General features: G+C 38.0%; 1 protein-coding gene across 1 annotated transcript in view; it reads left to right on the forward strand.

The window, feature by feature from the left end:
- The window catches only part of MYO3A (myosin IIIA), a 204,115-nt gene that overhangs the window by 156,836 nt on the left and 23,437 nt on the right, over positions 1-23,842 (forward strand). The window contains exons 27-29 of the mRNA XM_070408411.1: positions 865-988; positions 2,668-3,553; positions 5,694-5,838. Of these exons, the coding sequence (XP_070264512.1) occupies positions 865-988; positions 2,668-3,553; positions 5,694-5,838 (1,155 nt within the window). The remainder of the gene's footprint in view (positions 1-864; positions 989-2,667; positions 3,554-5,693; positions 5,839-23,842) is intronic.

A 23,842-nucleotide genomic window follows, 5' to 3' on the forward strand; every position in this document is an offset into this window, starting at 1 on the left:
TAAAATGATAAAAAAATGTTTTTCATAATTTGTTTGAAATAAAATATGACCTAATTTTTACAGTCCTTTATTCATCCCAGGCCACTTAAAAATAGTGTTGGGTTATGGAATGCTGCCCTGATATGGGGAGTGTTACAAAATATATGTTATTCCTTCTGCATTACCTTTCTGTAAAAAAAAAAAAAAAGACATGTTTAAATCTGATTTCTGAAAAATATCTGGCTTCAAGGATAATTGGCCAAAAGATCTAAAACATATTTAGGTAATAGGGGCTTTCTCTCATGAATAGGTTAACAGGGCATAAATACTGGTAAAAGGAAAGTAATTATTAGCAGATTTTAAGCAAATAAGTACATTTTGTCTTTTTTATTAATTTCAGTCATTTCTATAACTTTACTGTCATCTTAGTTCTCTCCTTAATACAAAAGGTACTTTAGCCCTAACTGGTTTGGCTCACTGGATAAGAGCATTGGCCTGTGGACTGAAGGGTCCCAGGTTCGATTCTGGTCAAGGGCATGTACCTTGGTTGCAGGCACATTCCCAATAGGGGGTGTGCAGGAGGCAGCTGATCGATGTTTCTCTTTCATCGATGTTTCTAACTCTCTATCCCTCTCCCTTCCTCTCTGTAAAAAGTCAATAAAACATATTTTTTTAAAAAGGTACTTTAATCATTTTCTTGCTATAGCTTGACATCTAGAAGAGTCTTGTTAATGAGTCCCATATATTTTTATGAGCCTGTTCTATTTGGAGCCTTTCATTTCATTTTCCTCTTTGACATTGATGGCCAAAAAAATATTTGTTGTACTCAAATAAAGGTCTTTTATTTGTTAAGATTAACACTACTCTGGGCCTTATATGTTTCAGCTGCAAGAGGACTTCTAGCCAGGAAGCAAAGAAAAGAAATCGTTAACACCAAAAACACAGCAGTAACAACCGTTCAGACTCACGATCAGGAATTTGACTACAAGAAAAACTTTGAAAATAAAAGGTATAATAATGTCATTTATATACCACTTTGACACTGTAGAGTTTTCAAATCTATAAAGTTACCAAGTAAAGTTCACAGTCTTTCTTGTACCCAGCAGGTCCTAATACTGATGCATAAATGTCAGTGAACACTCCTTCCTACTTTCAAGTTTTTTATCCTCCAGGGGAGTTTGTTGGCATTTCACAGTGATGATCACACTTTCTTTCTCAAATTTTTTTCTTCCTGGGCTTCTGCCACACTGCTCTCTGTGTTTCTGCTCCTAATTCTGAGTGCCCTTTGCTAATTCTTCTCCTCTCCCCATTCTTAAATCCTCCACATCTAAATATTGTCCCTGGGCCCTCTCATTCATTTCCATGGTCTTCATAACCAACAGGCCATTGGCTTCTAAGTTATAATCTAATCTATCACGCATAGCACCTTAGCCCTTTTTCCACCTGAACCTTCATACTTGTATTTCTAAGTGGATATTCACAGACCAACCTGAATTCATTCATACAGTTGGTTTAATGCTAAGCAGTGGGGACACATAGGTAAGTGACACAAAATCCTTATCCTTAAATTCTTGTAGAGTTGTGGAAAAGAAATCTCTTGTCTGTCTGATAGTAGCCATTCTAACTGGTGTGAGGTGGTATCTCATTGTGGTTTTGATTTGCATTTTCCTGATTAATGAAGTTGAGCACCTTTTCATATACCTGTTGACCATTTGTATGTCTTCTTTGAAAAAATATCTATTCAGGTCTTTGGCCATTTTTTAACTATGTTGTTTGGGGTTATTTTGCTATTGAGTTGTAATGAGTTCTTTATATATTGTGGGAATTAACCCCTTGTCATATATATAATTTGAAAACATTTTCTCCCATTTGGCAGGTTGCCTTTTCATTTTATTGATAGTTTCCATTGCTGTGCAGAAGCTTTTTCACCCTTTTTGTGTATGGGATGATGCTCCAAACTGAGCTACCCAGCCAGGGTTTTGTGTTGTTTTGTTTTGTTTTTGTTTGTTTTTATGCTCAAATTGATCTTGTGAGGGGTTTGCCATCACACACACACACACACACACGCACGCGCACGGGCACACATACACAAAAAGGAGTTGTGGAGACAGTCTTATAGTCAAGTTAAAGGAAAATGATTTTGGAAGGATATTGATAAAGTAATAAGTGTATAATATTGGCCACCATATTATGTTTATGAGCTGTCTCAGGGACATTACTTTTCCTTCCATTTGATAAGGTGTTTCCTGTGATCAGTAGACTTAGAGCTTATTTAAAATCAGCACATCAGTCTAGAGAACATACATGCCCTGCCTACTGGTCTCAAATCTAGATACATTTTTCTCAACATCTCCTCACTGCAGGTATTTTTGTTTGAAAAGGGCATATTTGAAGTAATTAATTGTCTAAGATTTTGATGCCACCCTCATAAAGTGAAAATATGCTAGGATGTTTCTCACTCTAAGTTTAAACTGGTTTTATGATTGTTTGAGTAGCCATTACAGTTATCACTAAAGAGAGCATTTTGGAAACCACTTGATTAATGTGACTTCATAGAGTTTTTATTTTGAGGTTTTTTTGTCCCTTCTGCTCTTCTTCCAACATTATGTAGCATGTAGCTATTGACAAAAGCAGTAATAAGCTCTAGTTTAGTATCATGTATTCAGATGCAATATGTTTTACCCACAGGGAACTTTTTGTGAAGAAACAGACAGAAAATGCAGCCCCTACTAATGAAAGAGTCAGTCCAGCTCCAAATAACAAGACTTTTACTTTCAAAGCTGAAGAGGAAGCCACTCATGCTGTCGAAAGTAACAACAGAGGATATCACACTCAGAAGAAAATGAATAATGTGTATGGGGAAGAGGCTAAGCAAGAATTGTACCTGGTGGGGGACCCTTGGACAGAAGTAAGCCCCAGACAGAAGTATATGAAAGACCTGGAAGAGAACAATAAAATAAGCAAAGAGGAGAAGGAGGCTACTGTGATCCAGAATTACTACCAAAGCTACACAGAGGAAAGGAATTCTGAAGACTTAAAAGCAGGGAACCTAGAAAGGAAGGCCATATCAGAAAGGCCAAGCTACCCAGGACTTTGGTTAGCAGAGAATGAAGCTAAGCCGCCTTCTTTTAAACAACCTTTGCAACCTAGTCTTAGCCAGAGGTCAGTTTATCAAAATGCTGACAGCAAGGAGAAAGAAAAGAAGACATCTGTGGTCACGCAGAATGCACCCACATGCAGCCCACAGAGAAGCCACCTGAGGCTCGGGATGGCCAAAGAGAGTCAAGTTGAACCACCAACACGAGCCGAGGATGAAGAGGATAAAGCGGCAGTGTTCATTCAGAGCAAATACCGGGGTTACAGGAGAAGGCAGCAGTTAAGGAAGGACAGGAGGTCTTCTTTTAAAAATCAAAATGTTGTTCCAACAGTGACAGAAGTAGCAAGAAATACTCACAATTTGTATCCCTACTCCACAGAACATGAGGAGTCCTGTAATATCAACATGAGGAATGATAAAGACTCAAAAGCAATGTCAGAAAAAGAAGCGTGTGATTTGGCAATGTTTTCAAAACAGGTATGTAAATAAGCAGATTTATTTACTAGTACACATCTCTGGGAACTACACGAGAGCTCAATTAAACACATAGCTCATTAATAACTGACATATTGTTTCATCTGTTTTTATGAGGCTGCAAACCCTTTTATTAAAATATCTCAAGGGCTGTGCTATTCAAATTGCCATAACTTTTGAAACAATTTGTTATGATAAAATAGTATAAACTATGATAGAGATCTTGTGTAGGAAGATTAGTTTAGTCATTGGTTTATACAACCTAAAAATTCTGGCATTTGTCAATGCATGTTTCTATGTATCTGAGATCTTTCAGTATAGGTTTTTGTTTTGTTTTTGTTTGTTTGTTTTTTTAAAAAAAAGGTTTTCTAAATTTTTTAAAGCCTATGCTTTTTGGCCCCAGATTTTGAGAAGACATAATCAGGTATCGAAATTCGATGTGCAGCCATACCGAGGCACACATGCAATGCAGCTGTACGTCTACATGTTACATCATGACAGTGAGGAACCTTAAGGAAAAACCAGCAAGAAAAACTCCCTCTTGGAGAATATGGCCTGCCGTTACTGGGCATGTCTCAGCTGTTTCTAGAAGCGAGCAATCCGCTATAGGGCTCCTCCGAGGTGCACGTGGCACTCTGAAAAATGAGTGCTATAGAGAGAGCACAGGGACTGGCTCCCGTAAATGCCATTTCCAGCTCCTGCGCTCACTAGATGTTTGACCTTAAGAAATCACTGTGTGTATCAGCACCTTTATTTTCTTTTGGAAGATGAAGGGTTTTAACTAGATGACTTAAAAAATTCATATTATAAATTAATATGAACTACCAGGGTAGTCACTGGTGTGTGAAATCGTGGAAGAAGTATCATAATAGTTAAGTTCAAAGAAGGATCAGCTGATACTCCTGAGTTCCAAAACTGCTTTTTTTGTCTGATGGTGGCCGAGCCCATGAGAAAGCACAGTAACTGCCCTTGGACACCCCCTGAGGGTCAGAGGTATGGGCCAGACATCTCCAACTTGTAGCTGGTAGTAGAGATATGCAATTGATTAATTTTCCTACCCCTCCCTGGTCTATTGTTTTTTAGTCTCTTTTCCCTTGGTGCATACATTTGTTCACACTAAAGACCGAACCCGGGGTTAGAACCCTAACCTGCTATGCAACCGAAACATTGAGGAGATGTAGCATGACCAGTCATCTACCAAGAGCAGGCTGGTATGCCCTGGGGTGCTCCACGGGGACAGAGCTAGAGGCAGAAAAGCAGGACCCCACATTCAACCTTGCAGAACAGCCGTGTTCACAGGAGAGACGGAGGCAGAGGGGCTGGGGCAGGGGTGGGCAAACTTTTTGACTCGAGGGCCACAATGGGTTCTTAAACTGGACCGGAGGGCCGGAACAAAAGCATGGATGGAGTGTTTGTGTGAACTAATATAAATTCAAAGTAAACATCATTACATAAAAGGGTACGGTCTTTTTTTTTTTTTTTTAGTTTTATTCATTTCAAACGGCCGGATCCGGCCCGCGGGCCGTAGTTTGCCCACGGCTGGGCTGGGGTGAGAGGAGAGGAGTCAGGAGACAGTGACCCTGAAGTCAGGCTGAGGAGACTGTGCAGGGGTCCTCAAACTTTTTAAACAGGGGGCCAGTTCACTGTTCCTCAGACCGTTGGAGGGCCGGACTGTAGTTAAAAAAAAAAAACAAAAACTATGAACAAATTCCTATGCACACAGTGGCGGCAAAAACACCCGGCGGGCTGGATGTGGCCCGCGGGGCCCTAGTTTGAGGACCCCTGCTGTAAAGGAAAGGAAGTCAGTCAGTCAGCAGGGGCATTCCTTCAGCTCAAAGCAGACAGGCAGTCCCAATAGAATGGTAAGAAGCCAGGTCTTAGGAACCGCAGGATAGAACACTGCGTGTGGCATGACATGATTGGCAGTTTTGAATGGAAAATGTGAAATAGGCAGGTAGCATAGGGAGTGGGGGTCTGTCAAGGGAGGTCTTCATCAGCCCCTGTTACAGGGTCAGGGTGGGTCCTGAAGAAGACGTTCATGAGGCCGGGGACCGCTGACCAGGAATGTATTAGACCCCAGTGTACCTGGGAGCTCTCTGAATTCTTTTCCTTGATTTAATCTGACACATGGCCTTCTTTTTAGATATCAAAGTTATCTGAAGAATATTTCATTCTGCAGAAAAAACTGAATGAAATGATTTTGTCACAGCAACTGAAGCCTCTTTATCTGGGTGTCTATCCTCATAAGCCAATTAATAGACGAGTCTCTTCTCAGCAGTACCTCTCAGGTAAACATCAGTCGCCAGATCTCCCTGCAGGGAAGGCAATGCCCGATACTGTCCTTTGCTTGCTTCTGAGTTCCCCGCATTTATTCGATGGCAGATTTGAGGTGACTGTGTTCGAACAGTCTTGGGGAGAACCTTTTCCTTCTGCTTCTAATAAGCAGAATGTTCTTTCTCTGCCTTCATTCTCCTCCTCTTTCTTGTGTTTTCTTCTTCCCTTTATATATAACTAGAACTTGGCAGATGACACCAGAGGGAATAAAAGGGGATGGAGTTGGGGGGAATGGGCAGTGTACAGGCTTGATAAGAGGGAGCCAACAAATAAAATGTATCTGTTCCTCCTGCCAGTGTCTGCCACTTTGAGGAGAGTGTGAAAATGCCAATCTCTGTAGATACACAAACCCAGATGCATTATTCAATTTTCTTCTAATCAACCTAAATCACATTCTGCCCCCTTTCTACTAAACTGGAGGGGAATTCAGATCAGTGATTATTAGGCTGCCTGCTCCCCCAAAGATGTGCAAAGGCCTTCGATCCTTATACTCTGCCCCCTCCCCCCAGGGTGAGGATCAGGGTGAGCCTGTGGTGACTGGTCCTTTGCCCACACAGTCACTGTTGGGACTCCGATTTGCTAGCTGGCCTGATGATCCCTTAAAGCTGGGAGGCTCTACTTCTCCCATTCGTGCAAGGGGCACCCGGTAACTGGCGAGTTAGTATATCACCTCCCCCAGGGGCAGCCCCTGTGGCTCTGCTGACCTCTCCCTGAGAGAATCTACACTTGTCCTCCCTCACTCATTCCCCCTCCCTTTCTTGGAGGCCCTCCACTCTCTCACTACCTGCCTGCCCCTGGTAACCACTATTCTCTGCTTCTATGTATTTGATTTTTATAGATGCTACATATAAGTGAGATCATGTAGTTGTTTTCTTTCTGTGCCTTGCTTATTTCACTTACCATAATGTCCTCCAGGTTCATCCTTCTTTCTCATGGCTAAATAATACTTCATTGTGTGTGTGTGTGTGTGTGTGTGTGTTCATCTGTTGACGGACACTGAGGTTGTTCCCATAATTTGGCTACTGTAAATAATGTTGCAATGAACATGGAAATATAAGTATGCTTTCCTTTCCTTTAGACATATACACAGAAGAGGGATTGCTGGTAGTTCTATTTTTAGTTTCCTAAACAACCTCCAAGTGTTTAGTGGCTGCTCCAATTTACATTCCCTCCAACAGTGTACAAGAGTTGCCTTTTCTCTACATCCCACCAGCATTTTTTCTCATCTTTTTGATATTACATCCTAACAGATGTGAGGTAATTCATTGTGATCTATACTAATAAAAGGGTAATATGCTAATTAGACTGGACATCTTCTGGACAAAGCCACAGTGGCTGGGGACGAGACAGACGTGGTTAGGGGCCATCAGGTCAGCAGGAGAGACCAGTTAGGAGGATCAGGCCGGCAGGGGAGAGCAGTTAGGGCCATAAGGCCAGCAGGAGAGAGAAGTTAGGGGGATCAGGCTGGCAGGGAAGAGCAGTTAGGGGATCAGGCCAGCAGGGGAGAGCCATTAGGGGGATCAGGCTGGCATGGAAGAGCAGTTAGGGTGGTTAGGGGGATCAGGCCTGCAGGGGAGAGCAGTTAGGGGGATCAGGCCAACAGGGGAGAGCAGTTAAGGAGATCAGGCCGGCAGGGGAGAGCAGTTAGGGTGATCAGGCCAACAGGGGAGAGCAGTTAAGGAGATCAGGCCGGCAGGCAGAGGTGGTTAGGGGCGATCAGGCAGGCAGGGGCCCTGGATTGGAGAGGGTGCAGGCCGGGCTGAGGGACACCCCTCCCCACCATGCACAGATTTCATGCAGGCCTCTAGTTTTGATATAATTCCCCTAGTGATAAGTGATATTGAGTCTTTTTATATAATGTTGGCCATTTGTATGAATCAGGTCATTTGACAATTTTAAATCAGGTTGCTTGTTTTCTGCTATTGAATTGTTCAAGTTCCTTATATATTTTGGATATTAACCTTTATCTGACACATGGTTTACAATATTTTCTCCCATTCAGTAGGTTACTTTTAATGTTGTTGATGGTTTTCTCTAGTGTGCAGAAGCTCTTTAGTTTGATATAGTCCTACTTGTTGATTTTTGCTTTTGTTGCCTGAACTTTTGAGTCATATCCAAAAAATTATTGCCATCTCAATGTCAAGGAGATTTTCTCTGTTTTCTTCTAGGATTGTTATGGTTTCAGGCCTTATGTTTAAGTGTTGAATCCGTTTTGAGTTAATTTTTGTATGTAGTGTAATATGAGCCCAATTTCATCTTTTGCTTGTGCTTATTCAGTTTTTCCAGCACCATTTATTGAAGAGATTATCCTTTCCCCATTACGTATTCATGGTGCCCTTGTTGCAAAGTAGTAACTCAGACATGCTATGCTTAGGTTTATCTCTGGGCTCTCTGTTTTATTCCATTGGTCTATGTGTCTATTTTTATTCCAATACCATACTGTGTTTGATCACTATAATATAGCTTGAAATCAGGAAGTGTGATGCCTCCAGCTTTGTTCTTGTCCCTCAAGATTTCTTTGTCAGGGACTTTGAATTGGCCTAATAACAGCTAAATTTTTCTAGAAAGTCAAATTACTTCACTTTCTTCTTCAGTGTGCCAATTTTTTAATGGCCCTAAAGAGGCTATCAGAACCAATTGTTAACTTATCTGGAAAGAATTGTAACTCAGTGACTTTTTTTAACTTCAGGTGTAGAGAGAGAACTTTTTGCTCCATATACATGTGGAAAGGTTACATAGTCTACTCTACTTGTTTGAGGCTACATTGGCAAACATCTGAATCATTCCGTGTCCCTGAGAAAGCAGAAGAAGTGCCTGAGTGAGTGAAAACCCAGAACCAAGGAGTAAGGAAGGACACTGGGAGATGTAGTAGGTGCCAGTGACAAGACTAGACAGTACAGTTACTCTCAACAGATGCTGATGAAAAGCCAAGAATAGCTTCAGAGCAGATGGCCTATCTCCATTAAGACCATGAAGCTGCAAATATTCCCCACTCCCACCCCCAACTATATGGAATAAAAGAGGATAAAATAGAGAGGGGGAAAAAAGAGGAAAATCAGAAACCTAAAATGATTGTTTACTCAGAAGACACTAAGAAAATTGAAAGTCACTGAGTTTAATTAGGATTCATTAAAAACAACGTAATGCTAGAAAATAGAAATGAGCACTAAGAGGTAGGAATTAAGTTTAGTTATAAGAAAATCAAGTTACATCTGAATTATTGCACATTGTGAAAATTTAACCCTGCCATAAACAACTACATTGCTGAAAGATCCTTCTGATTGTACTGTATGAATAGAATTTGGTGACTTTTAAAGAAACATGGAAGGCCAACAAGAAATGATGGTGGTTTGGACAAAGTGATAGCTAGAAGGCAAATAGTCAAGTAACTGTTAGTCAGTAGAGGACCTGCCAGGTAGGCAGGTGGACATGTATGTGGTTACTGAAGCCATAGAGTAAATGAGATCATTCAAGTAGTCTGCATACAATGAGAAGAGAAAAGAACCCAGAGCAAGAGTTAAGACATGTACAGGTCAGATAGAAAGGAACCAGCAAAGAGGAGCAATAGGAAGGGAGGAAGGAACACCAGGGAGCCTAGTACCTCAGAAGCCATGGGAAGAGGCTCTTAAGATATTGTACAGAATGATGCTGATGGAGCAAGACAAAGAGAACTTAACATATCCATTGACTTGCAGAAGTATTAACAATTACTTACTAAATTCCTGAGTTTTTTTAAATATTAGAATAGATATGAATTGAAAAGAGGGATAGATACAAATAATTACGATGCTATTTTTGTGGAAATTCACGCCCAATATTTGCTAGACTTTATCATTAGATATAGTCTATATTCATATATTTTACTGACCTATACAAATGCTTTTTTATTTCTTGAGTAGTTTATAAAATGTTATGGGAAAATGTAGTTGAAATAATTCAAACTACAGTCACAATTTGAACCAGATATTGCTTGGTTAATATTTAATCCCTGAAATGGTTCCAGGTCCATTCTTATATCTTTGGATGTTCTTGTTTTACCTCAGAATTGGACAACTCCACCCTAAATTTTCAGACACTGATTTTCTTTATAGAACAGCCTAGCTTTGCCAACCATATTTAAACCAATTATTCCCCCCACCCATTTCTTATTCCTCTAGTTCTAGTGGTTTTCTCAGTGATCTTTATACACCTATAGACATCACACACTTCACACAGGCATTCAGGTGCATACTTGTTGAAGGGATTAGGTTAACACTACCACAGTCTGTATTTACTTACCTCGAAGTTATTTCATGTAGATTAGTTTTGTATTCCTCAAACAGATTTTCAATCCTTTCCCAGCAGGACCATATCATATATTATGTATTCATTTTTTTAAAAAAATATATTTTATTGATTTTTTACAGAGAGGAAGGGAGAGGGATAGAGAGTTAGAAACATTGATGAGAGAGAAACATCGATCAGCTGGTCATTTGATTACTGGGGATGTGCCCGCAACCAAGGTACATGCCCTTGACCAGAATCGAACCCGGGACCCTTCAGTCCGGCCGACACTCTATCCACTGAGCCAAACCGGTCAGGGCATGTATTCATTTTTTGTTACCATAACACATTTATTCATCACACAGTAAACATTCAATAACTGCTTATTAATTGGCTGAAAAGCTGTTTAATTTCCTCCAAAATTTATAATGGAGTGAAGTATAGTGACCAGTGGAATAAAGATTAGAAAGTTTGTTTTTTATTAAAACAAAAAATGTAACATTACATTCTTTTTAAATACTCATTTATACTTTCATATGTTGTCTACTCTAATACTCCTTGTGATAAAAATAAATAAATAAGTTCTTATATAGAAGTCCTGTCTCCTTAGATCACCTATTGCTAAACACTGACTTTGGAACCTCAAAGTACAGGCGGCTGGCCTCACCTGCAGAGGCAGATTTAGCTGATATGCTATGGGACCTGTTAGATTGGGATCAACAGGCCACCCCTGCAGTACTGTCCTTCATGACAAACCCTACTTCCCCATGAAAATTTTCACTTCAGACGCCAAAATCAAGCTTATTTACAAGTAATCCTGCCATTAAAATAAGCCTAAGAGGCACCTGAAATTTTAATTATCTTGTATTTCTCAAAAATCTATAGGCATTTTCCAATAATTGCTGCATCCAACTCTGTTGTAAGACCTCAATAAGCCTTAGCTAGATTATGTAAAGTGGCTTGGAAATGCTTCTTACCTACTCTAAAGAAAGCATGGATAATAAATAAAGATAATTAAATTTTGCAAATTTTAACAAGCTATAACCTTATTTTATAAGGTTTCTCTTTTTGTAAGACATGTTTAAAAGTGCAAAAGTGCCAAGAGTAAAATAATATGCATATGAAAACTGAAGAGCTAATTATGAAATTTAAAAATAAAATAAGGTAAGTGCTTGAACAGCTTATTTTATATCTTTGTTTTGCTAATAATTTTTATAAATTGAAACTGATATTAGCTAACTGCCCCTGCATTTTCACCAGGAGAAAAATATAAATAGGTTGTATTTAACTAGAGCATGGTCATTTGATTACAAATTCTAATAAATGCTGTTGTATTCATAAGTATACAATGACAATTGCATTATTTCTCCCTGAATGGTGTGCAGAGTTTGGGAGATGTTTTCTTCTTAATTATGGTACACCTGGCAATTTGTGTTGACAATTGTGAAGAGAAGAAAAAGATTAATTGTAGAACAAATAAACCCTGGTAACACAAAAGCATGTTCTCCTCTCCTTTTATGAAGAAGCTATACCGCCCAACAAGCTACAATTTTTAAATGGTTGCAAGATTAACAAATAAGGATGCTATTATAATTCTATGTTTCATTTGCATAATATCATCAGTAAATTCAACACTAAATCAAAGCAGTCCTTTGCCATGCAAACATACAGTGGGTATAATGAAAATGCTTTTATGCTGCTTTCAGAGTAAATGTCAGGGGGGAAAAATAGCAATTTTCCATTTGCTTCTAAATATTTATGACATTTAGATCCATACAATAACCCCAGCATTTTCAGTTATAATGGTGCAGATTTGATATTTTTTAGGTATGCCTATCATTTTACCATTGTAATGCTAGCACCTAGAAATGTATTTTGCAAACTATCCCAACAAGATACCCCCACATGTATCTGTAAATATACTTACATTTATATGAAAGCCAGGCAGCTCAACTAATTTTTGGTTATGAATATTATTTCATCAAGAATAGAAAGTAAAGAGTTGATATTGCTTCCCACCCAACATACCTCTGGTGAACACTTATCTTCCTGAGTTTATTTGCTATTTTTTTCATATATAGTAATACTAATTCCCCAAAACTCTTAAAAACAACAACAACCTTTAGAATCCAAAAAGAAATTATTTTATTTATAAACTTACAATTCAGTGAGAATCATTTATTTCTGGTATTTTAATAAATACTAATTATATAAAGCAGTTTGCCTTACATAAGTTTGCACTCTGAAGTATGGATTTCGATAAGGTCACTGAATTAATTCAGATTAACCACTTGACCTAGAAGCCTTAGATAGAAAGAGCTAAATTTTTTGCATCCGAAATACTTCTTCTCATTCCATACTTTTAATCTACTTTAAACTACAGAGGACATGGAGCTAACATGGAAACAGAAACATTATGAATAATATATCCCCCCCATCTTCCCATTATTTTTTTATTAAAATGCACCCCAAAAAGACCAATAATATTAGCAGTACTGTAAACCGAGTTTTTTTCTTTAGATGTTGTACACCATATTACTTACTACATGAGGTCAGTTCAAAGATAAATTGCATATCATATTTAATAAAATAGATAGTCAACAAAGTAAATTCACATGTAATATATTCATAATTTCATATCACACAGAGAAAATGCCTTCTTTTTAAATCCCAGTATTTTTAACTGTTCTTATAACTAGACATATTGGGCTAGTTCACAAACTCCCAAAAATTATAAATGGAGCCAGATTATATTTCCTGGCCATGATGGAATTGAGATAGATGTGAAAAATAAATTTGCATATTAAAAATCAATAAGATAGTCTGAAGTGAAGGAGTTATAATTAGTTATAAATTATTTCAAAATAATAAAAATGAAAATAGCTACATATAAAAACTATGAATGAGATGCATCCAGAACTGTATTCATAGGAAAATGTAAATCATTAAATGTTTTAATTATTAATTGAAAGAAAGTAATTTAAAAATAGTTGTAATTTAATAAATATTTTTAGAAAAAGAAAAAAAATACTATTCAACCACAGGAAAAACAGAAAAGAAATAATTGTGATAAGACAGAAATACACTGGGAGATCCAAGATGGCATGCAATAGATGGAAGGTACCCTCACCTCCCAGGACCAAACTGGAATTACAACTAAATTATAGAACAATCAACCTGAATAACCAACTGAAAACTAGCCTGGGGGAATGCAATAGCCCTACCCTCTGGACTCACTCTTGCCCCATCCTGATGATCTTACACCCTGCTGAGGAGTCAGATGCCTTGGCAGGGTTGTAGAGATCTGGGCAGACTCAGAGGGTGTCACTGACTGAGTTGTGTAGCTTTGGGGCAGGGGTCATTCCCCAAACTTTTCCGTAGACCTGACTGGTGTTTTCCCCTCTTGGGAGATCACTAGCCTCACCCTCCAGTGACAGCACCTGCCTGAATCCTGGTGACTCCAACCTACCAAGGACTTGTAAAATCCAGGACAAACTGAATTGTATGGCAAGTACACATCCCCAACATTCTCCAAAGCTTCCTCATAGGAGATCCATTATCCCCATGCTGACTCCCAGAGGCCCCACTCTGCTGAGCTACTGCTTCTCATGGCAGAATCTGGGACAGACTGAGTTGTGTGGCTCTAGAATAAGGACCAGTTTTCCCTTGAATGCCTGAACAGTGCAGAGCCCTCCCTTTACATACCAAGGTACATAAGAGGCAGCCACAAAATGTGGATCCCTTTGTAGCTCCAAATAGGATGCCAAGGCCAGACAGAGGTAACGTTTGATATTAACCTACACCAGAGCCCCTCCAAGATGCCAAGACAACACACACAGTTGACAACTTTAGACATCATCAGAGCAGGATCCAATATGCTTCACAAGTATTATATCCAAAGGGAGATCTCAGCAGGCACCAGACCTGCTGAGGAGAATTCTGTGTCATGTGGTCAGCACCTACACAGCAGTTGTATCCCATGGTCAGGGTGGAGCCTCACAGTCAGCCAAGCTGAGGGTTCATCCCATGCACAAATGATCCAATAGCAATCAAGACTCAATGACGAGAGGGTCCACATAATCCACACAAGGGATATTCCTGGAGCACTCAACACATATGATCAAAGGGACTATCATACAGAGTCCCAGAGGACACCTACTACATAGGCCACGCTACCAAGACTGGACCTAAAATATAGAAATAAACACAAAGAGACAGCCAAAATGGGGAAGCAAAGACATATGTCCCAAATGAAAGAACAGAAGTCTCCAGTAAAATAGCTAAATGAAATGGAAGAAAGTGACTTATCAAATATAGAGTATATTAAAAAATGGCTATAATGATGCTCAAGGAACTTAGTGTTAATTATAAGCAACTTAGTAAGAACTACAACAGCATGAAGAAGGACATAGAAACTGTAAAAAAGAATCAGTCAGAAATGGAGAATACAATATCTGAAATGAAGAATACACTGGAAGGAATAAACAGTAAATTGGATGAAGCAGAGGATTGAAATATCAATTTGGAAGACAAGGTAGAAAAAAACCATTATGAATAGCAAAATGAATTTTTTAAAATTAAGATAGTTTAAGGGACCTTTGGAACAACATGAAATGTAACATCACATTATAGGGTTACCAGGAGGAGAAGAGAGAGCAAAGAATTGAGAATCTATTTGAAGATATAATGACCAAAAACTTCTCTGACTTAGTAAAGGAAAAAGACACACAAGTCCATGAAGTTCAGAGTCCCCAACAAGATGAACCCAAAGAGACCCACACCAAGACACATCATAATTAAAATGGCAAGGGTTAAAGACAAAGAGAGAAACTAGAAAGCAGCATGAGAAAGACAGTTTGTTACCTATAAGAGAACTCCCATAATAGTGTCAGCTGATTTCTCAACAGAAACATTTCAGGCCATTAAATAACATTTCAAACATTAAATATTCAAAGTGATGAAAAGCAAGGACATACAACCAAGACTGCTTCATCCAACAAAGCTATAATTAAAATTAAAAGAGATCCCCAGACAAGAAAAAGCTAAATGAGTTTGTTACCACCAAACCAATATTGCAAAAAATATTAAAAGGCTCCTTGAATTAGAAGGAGCTCTTCCCAAAGCAGCCAGAGCTGACCTCTGACCTCTGAAAATGGTTTGCTATTCACTTGACACAGAAAACGTCACAAAATCATGCAAATCAAGAGACTCAAATCTTCGTGTTCACTTTAAGAACACTTGTAAAACTGCCTAGGCCATCAAGGGAATGCATATTTGAAAAGCCACCAAGTATCTGAAGGAAGATATTTTACAGAAAAAATGTGTGCCATTCCATCATTACAATGGTGGAGTTGGTAGGTGTGCCCAGGTGAAACAGTAGGGCTGGACACAGGGTCAGTGGCCCAAAAAGAGTGCTGAAATTTTGCTGCACATACTTTAAAATTCAGAGAGCAAGACTGAACTTAAAGGATTACATGTGTCATTGAACACATCTAGGTGAACAAAGCTCCCAAGATGTGATGTAGAATTTACAGAGCTCATGGGTGGATTAACCCAAACATGAACTCTCCCTTCCACATTGAGATGATCCTTATTGAAAAAAGAGCAGATTGGTTTGAAACTGGAAGAGGAGTTTGCACAAAAGGAAAGATATCCCAGAAGAAACTGAAGAAACAAAAACTTATGGCCTTGGAGTAAATTTAACATAAAATAAATACAATAAAATTGAAAACATAATGTTGGTTGTCTTTATTAGTAAATATATTTCATGTGATCAAACAAGTTTTCTTCTAATTAGAATTAAAAACATAGATTAGCCCTAGCCAGTTTTGCTCAGTGGATAGATTGTCAGCCCACGGACTGAAGGGTCCTGGGGTAGATTCTGGTCAAGGGCATGTATCTTAGTTGCAGGTTCAATCCCTGGCCCAGTCAGGGCATGTGCAGGTGGTAACCAATTAATGTGTCTCTCTCACATCCATGTCTCTCTCTCTCTCTCTCTCTCCCACTCCTTTCCACTCTCTCTAGAAATCAATGGGAAAAATTCCTTGGGTGAGGATTAACAACAGCAACAAAAATTATTTTGTTAAAAAAAAAGGAGAGGGAAAAGAAGGAGGAGGAGGAAGAGGAGGAGGAGGAGAAGAAGAAGGTTGAAATCATATCAGGCTTCTTTTATCACAATGGTATGAAACTAGAAATCAAATACAAGAAAAAAATGAAAAACACACAAAGATGTGGAGACTAAATAACAATGAATGGGTTAACAATGAGTTCAAGGAAGAAATCAAAGATACCTTGAAACAAATGAAAATGAGAATACAACAACCAAAAATGTATGGGACACAGTAAATGCAGTCCCAAGAGGAAAATTCATAGCCCTAGAGGCCTGTCTCATGAAATAAGAAAAATCTCCAACAATCCAATTTTATACTTAAAGCAGCTGGATGAACAACAAACAAAGCCCAAAGTGAGTAGAAGGAAGGAAATAATAAAGATCGAAGTACAAATAAGAAAAATAGAGTCTATAAAAACTATATAAAAGATCAATGAGCTGAGCTGGCATGGTCCAGTGGTTGAGCGTCAACCTATGAACCAGGAGGTCACAGTTTGATTTCTGGTCAGAGCACATGCTCAAGTTGCAAGGTCGATCCCCAATGGGGGGAGGGGGTACAGGAGGCAGCCAATCAATGGTTCTCTCTCATCATTGATGTTTCTATCTCTCTCTCTCTCCCTTCCTCTCTAAAATCAATAGATAGATGATAGATAGATAGATAGATAGATAGATAGATAGATAGATAGATGATAGATAGATGATGATATAGATACATATATACATATATATCTTTAAAAGATCAATGAAACTAAGAGCTGTTTCTTTGAAAAGATAAACATGATTGAGAAACATTTAACCAGAGGAAACAACACCAAAGAAATACAAAGGATTGTAAGAAATTATTATGAACAACTATATGCCAACAAATTGGACAATCTGGAAGAAATGGATAAATTTCTAGAAACATGTAATCATCCAAAACTGAATCAGGAAGAATCAGAGGATCTTAATAGATAGATTATAACTAGTGAAATTGAAGCAGTAATTTAAGAAAAAAACAACAACAACAAAAAACCTCCCAACAAACAAAAGACATGGACCAGATGGCTTCATAGATTAATTTTATCAAACATTTAAAGAACTAACCCTATCCTTCTCAAACTATTCCAAAATACACAAGAGGGGGGAAGACTCCCAAGCTCATTTTATGAGGCCAACTTTATCCTAATTCTAAAATCAAATAAAGACAATACAAAGAAAGAAAATTATAGACCAATATCCCTGATTAATGTACATGCTAAAAATCTCAACAAAATATTAGCAAACCAGATCCAGCAATACATTAAAAAGATCATATACCACTATTAGGTGAAATTATTCTGCAATTCAAGGTTTGTACAATATTCACACATCAATAAATGTGATATACCACATAAACAAAATGAAGGATGAAAATCATATGAATAGATGCAGAAAATGCATTTGATAAAATCTAGCACCCACCCTATATAATAAAAGGCTAATATGCAAATAGACCAAAAGGCTGAACAACTGATCAACCGGTCGCTATAATGTGCACTGACCACTAGGAGGCACGCATGGAACATGGCGGGCATCGGCGAGATGGGATGGTGGAGCAGGTGAGAGGGGGCACCAGACCAAGGCGGGGCACTGGTCGCTGTCATCGAGGCGAGCCTTTGGTGGTTACTGAAAATTCTTTGCTCCCATGCGCCATGATCCCACCCGGTGCTTGCACCTGCTGCTGGCACCAGCCCCATTCGCACCTGCTGCCTGGTGCCTGGTGCCATCCCCGATCGTTTGGCGTGGTCAGTGGGTGTGAGCGGCGGCGGCTGCCGGCCCCCATCACTCCTCAGGGCTTTTCCACCTCCCGCTGCTTCCGAGGGGTGATCGGGGCTGGCAGTCGCCGCTCGCACTCGCTGCCAGTGATGGCGCCACTTGCACCTGCTGCTAGCAATGGCCCCACTGACACCCGCTGCTGGCAACAGCCCTGATCGCACCTGCTGCTGGCACCTGGCACCGGCTCCAATCGCCCCTGAGGGCTTCTCCACCTCCCCCTGCTCCTGTGGGGTGATCGGGGCAGCAGCCACTGCTCACACCCACTGACAGTGCCGGCCCTGCTTGCACCCACTGCTGGTGACAGCCCCAATTACTCCACACTGTCAGCGGGTGTGAGGCCAGCACCGTCAGTGCATGGGAGTGGCAGCAGCGGGAGGGGGCTGCCGGCAGACTGGGGGCCGGAGGCCACAGCAGGAGGAGCTGGGCGGGGGTGCAGAGGATGGGCTGAGACCCACCCCTGAGCCCATCGCAGCTTTGTGGCCCATAGTTCCTGCCAAGGTGCATAAATTCGTGCACTGGGCCCCTAGTTTATTATAAAAGTAATCAGCAAAGTAAGGACAGAGGGAACATACCTCAACATAAAAAAGGTCACATATGACAAACCCACAGCCAACATCATACTCTATGAACAAAAACTAAAAGCTTTTTTCTTAAGATCGGGAACAAAAGAGGATTGTCCACCTTCACCACTATTATTCAACATAGTTCTGGAAATCGTAGCCACAGCAATCAAACAAGAAGAAATAAGCAGCATCCAAATTGGAAAGGAAGAAGTAAAACTGTCATTATTTGCCAATGACATGATACTGAATATAGAGAACCCTGAATATTCCACCAAAAACTATTAGAACTGATAAATGGATTCAGTAAGGTATTAGGATACATAATAAACATCCAGAAATCAGTTGCATTTTTACACCAATAATGAACTATCAGAAAGGGAAACTAAGAAAAGAATCCCATTTACAAGTGCATCAAAAAATATAAAATATGTAGGAATAGATTTAACCAAGGAGGAAAAGGCCTGTGCTCAGAAAATTGTAAGACACTGAAGAAAGATATTGAAGAAGGTAAAAATAATTGGAAGTATATACTGTGTTCATAGATAGAAAGAATTAACACCTGTAAATGTGCATATTACCCGAAGCAATCCATAGATCAATGCATTCCTATCAAAAGTGTATTTTACAGAAATACAGCCAATATTTCAAAAATTATATGGAACCATGAAGTTACCCTGAATAACCACAGAATCTTGAGAAAGAATAACAAAGTTGGGGGAATCATGCTACCTGATATCAAACTATACTACAAGGCTATAGTAATCAAAACAGCATGGTAGTGCCATAAAAGCAGAGATTAATGGAACAGAATAGAGGACCCAGAACTAAACCCATGCCTTTATGGTCAAATAATATTTGCCAAAGAGGCAAGAACATACAAGGGGTATTTGGTACATGGTGATGGAATGCTTGGACAGACACATGAAAAATATGAAACTAGACCACATTCTCACTCCATATATAAGAACAATTTCAAGATAAAGACTTAAATGTAAGGCTCAAAAACATAAAAATTCTAGATAAAAACATCAGCAGTAAAATCTCAGACATTTCTTGTAGCAATATTTTTTCTGATACATTTTCTTGGACAAGGGAAACAAAAGAAAAAATAAATGGAACTACATCAAACTAAAAAGTTTTTCACAGCAAGGGAAGCCATCAACAAAATGAGAAGACAACCAACTGAATGGGAGAACATAACCGCTATTGATATATATGATTAATGGTTAATATCCAAAATTTATAAAGAATTTTTATAACTCAACACCTTAAAAATAAACGATCCAATTTAAAAATGGACAAAGGATCTAAATAGACACTTCTTCAAAGAGAACATACAGATGGCTAATAGACGTATGAAAAGATACTCAACATCAGTAATCATCAGAGAAATGTAAACTAAAACCACAATGAGATATTACCTTACACCTGTCAGAATGGCTGTCATCAATACACCAACAAACACAAGTGTTGGTGAGGATGTGGAGAAAAGGGAACCCTCAGGCACTGTTGGTGGGAATGAGGATTGGTGCAGCCACTGTGAAAAGCATTCCTCAAAAAATTAAAAGTGGAACTGCCGTATGACCCAGTAATTCCATTTCTAGGAATATATCCAAAGAAATCCAAAACACTGATTCAAAATAATATATGCATCCCTAGTTTATTGAGGCACTATTTACAATAGTAAAGACTTGGAAACAGCCCAAGTGCCCATCAGTACATGAGTGGATAAAAACCTCTGGTATATTTACATAATAGAACTACTCAGCCATAAAGAAGAAGGGAATCTTACCTTTTGGGATAGCATGGATGGACCTGGAGAATATTATGCTAAATGAAATAAACCAGTCACAGAAAGACAAATACCATATGATTTCACTTATGTGTGAAATCTAATGAACAAAGTAGACAAAAAAAATAGAAACTCACAGAAACAGAGAACAGAGTGACAGCTGTTAGAGGGGAGTGGTGCTGGGGCCTGGGTGAAATAGGTGAAGGGATTAAGTGAAAAATAAACAAACCTCATAGATACAAACAACATTGTGATTACCAGAGGGTAAGAGGGTTAGAGGCTAGTGGAATAATGTAAAGGGGGGATAAATGGTGATGGAAGGAGCCTTGACTTGGGGTAGTGGGCATACAATATATGATGATGTATAATTGAATTGTACACTTCAAACATATAATTTTAATAACCAATGTCACCCCAATAAATTAAATAAAAATTTAAAAAGAAATACATTAAAGATCTAAATGAAGCTAAGATAATGTTTTTGAAAATAAAAAATATATAGTTACTTACTTGAAAAAAGAAGGCAAAAAGAATAGAAAATAGAACAAGATTATAATAATTATAACTGATAATATTAAAATCTCACATTCAATAAATGTAATCAATATTACAAAGACAATTTTGGTCTGACATATACATTTTTAAGAATAAATTAGTCAATGTGACATTATGTATGTAAAAAAATTACTTTCAATAAAAAGTTTCCAAGAATTTAGTGTTATAGGCAGTTGCAATCAAAGTTCATGAAACAGGTAATTCCCATACTATGTAATCTGAGAAAAGAAAAATGGAGGTTACATATTTTATGACAGTCATGTTTCCTCAAATCCAAGTCTGACAAATAACATTTAAGAAAGAAAGAAAAATGGGGTGGGGAGGATGGAATGGAGGAAGGAAGCAAGGAAAGAAAGCTAGGGATCAATTTCAGAAATTCAGAGGTACAACTCCTAATTCAGTACTAGATAATTGCATGCAATATTACATTAAAAGACTCTACAAACAACACATTAATGTAACATAATATCAGAAGGTCAGAAGGTCAAAAGAATACAGTCATCGTGATAAATGCTGAAACAGTCTTCAATAAAATCCAACTAGTGGTCCTGAAGAGAAGCCAAATTCTTACTAAATTAGGAAGAGGAGACTTTCTAGCAATATGCAGAATGCATTTCTTAAACACGTTGTCAACATCGTAATTAACTATGAAACACTGGAAAGCAGTTCCATTTAGAAGGCAGCATTAAGATAAGCATGCTAGTAAAAATTCTTTTTTATATTTTGGGGGAATTTCTAACTGACACAATAAGACAGAAAATAGACATTTCTAAAACTTATAACTATTGAAAAGGAAAAGCCAGGATTGTACGAGTGTTAGTATATAACATGAATTTTGACCTTAAAAATGCAAAGAATGAGCCAAAATAATGATTGATACTAGCGATAAAATTCAGCAAGGACATATAGGTATAAAGATATTCTTTCTTATAAAAATGTATAATGGAGAAAGAGCTCATTGGAAATGACAGTAATAAATAAATAAATAAAGACATTGAAATAAAGCTAACAAGAAAACCAAAAAGAGACCAGAAAAGAGGTGGATAATGGAATGACATTACATAGTGTGTCTGAATTGGAAGATAAGAGACTGTAAACATGACTATTCTAAGATTAATTTCTAGATTTAAAAATATTGCATTCAATCTCTGTGAGATTTTTTCTTAAAACTTAAGAAAATGTCCCTCAAGATTATTTGTAAATTTCAGAAAAAAATTATTATAAATGAGAACTTTTCTTATTAAATAACAAAATAAATAATATAAAGCCATAACAATTAAAACCACATGCCAATAATCAACCATGGATTATTCGAACAGAATAGATAGCCCCCAAATTGACCTTAGTATTTCTGCAAACTTGTCACTAAAATATACACAACAAAGCAATAAGAAATGGATAGATAATGCTTGAAATGTTTCTTATTTGGGGAGAATAAGAATCCTACCTTATGCTGACTACCCTTTATATTAATGATTCAAATGTAAGAAATAAACCAAAAGAAACCAGATGGTATGAACTGAGTATTGCACAATCTCTACTTTGGACAGGACAAAGCATAAGAAGTAATAAAAGAATTACAAAGAGAAGTTGTGATAAATTTGAACTGCATAATCAAACCTTCTAGAGATTAGAAAGCCAAGATTAAAAGTTAAAGGGTTAAGGATGAATTGGATAAAATATTTAAAACAAATGTAAAAAGGGTTGTCATATGTAATGTAGAAAGAGCTCTTACAAATCATTAGGAAAAACATTAGTACCCCCAGTTGGAAAAATGGGCACAAGAATGGATTTATTTATAGAAAAATAAATGCAAATGGAAAATAAGCATATATATGATCGCCCTAAAAATAAAAATATAATTAAAACAAGTTGCTATTTTTACTTATCAAACTGGCAAGGAAGACAAAATATTTAACTGTGAGGAGAATGTGCGAGTTTAATTATTCTCAAACAGTAATGTTCAGACTGTAAAGAGTCAACATTTCAAAAAGTGACTTGACAATATGTAAAAAAAAGAAACAAACATCGAAATAATTTATATCATTGACCCAGTAAACCCACTTATGAAAACATAGCCTAAAGGAATAATCAGAGCTGAAAAATAAAAATTTATGTACATGGCAAAATATAAAATTAGACAATAAGGAAATGATTAATAAGTAATGACACATTCATATATGGAATATTAACAGCCCTTAAATTCATTTTTCAAAGAATAACCTTGGCAAACTGCTAGCTACAGGATAAAATATTGCAGAATTGGAATTGGATAATGTAAATAAATCAGCTTAATATTCCCTCGTGTGAAATGGTTCATTAACAAGAGCATCTGTGTAGAGAGCTTTAGAAAAGCCCGGTGACTGGTTGAATAAGAACTAGGTGCTCACTCGCCAACAGAGCAGACACTTTCCATCTCTTGCTGACTTGGACCCTCAGAGTCCATGTCTGTATAAAATTAATCATCTGAGTAATGTTACTGCAGCCTGGCACAGAGCTTGCACAGCCGTGTGTAATAAGACTAGGGTGTCATCTCCACGTATGTCATCTTTGCTGCCAGGCTGGCTTGAGCCACTAAAAGCTTGCTTGGTATCTCCTCTGGCCATGCTTGTGACCAGACATGCCCTACTATGGAATAATGGCTTTTTTAAAGAATTGGTATATCTTACCTTACCTTGAGAGGAACCATCTATCCTTGTGGCTTCAAACATGAGCAGAGGGCAAGAAAAAACCTAAATGTTGCTTGTTTAAAATCAGGTAATGTTCTTCTATCCTGTGTTTTTAAAAGGCCAGTCTGAGAAAATGACTATGCAATAGTCAATAAATAATTTTCTAAAATTTGGCTCTTTGGGGGAAAAAATGAACAGGTTTTCACCTCA

The sequence above is a fragment of the Myotis yumanensis genome, unplaced genomic scaffold (genome assembly GCF_028538775.1).
Source record: "Myotis yumanensis isolate MYYU_CA2020_CCGP unplaced genomic scaffold, mMyoYum1.0.hap1 SCAF_1, whole genome shotgun sequence".
Lineage (NCBI taxonomy): Eukaryota > Metazoa > Chordata > Mammalia > Chiroptera > Vespertilionidae > Myotis > Myotis yumanensis.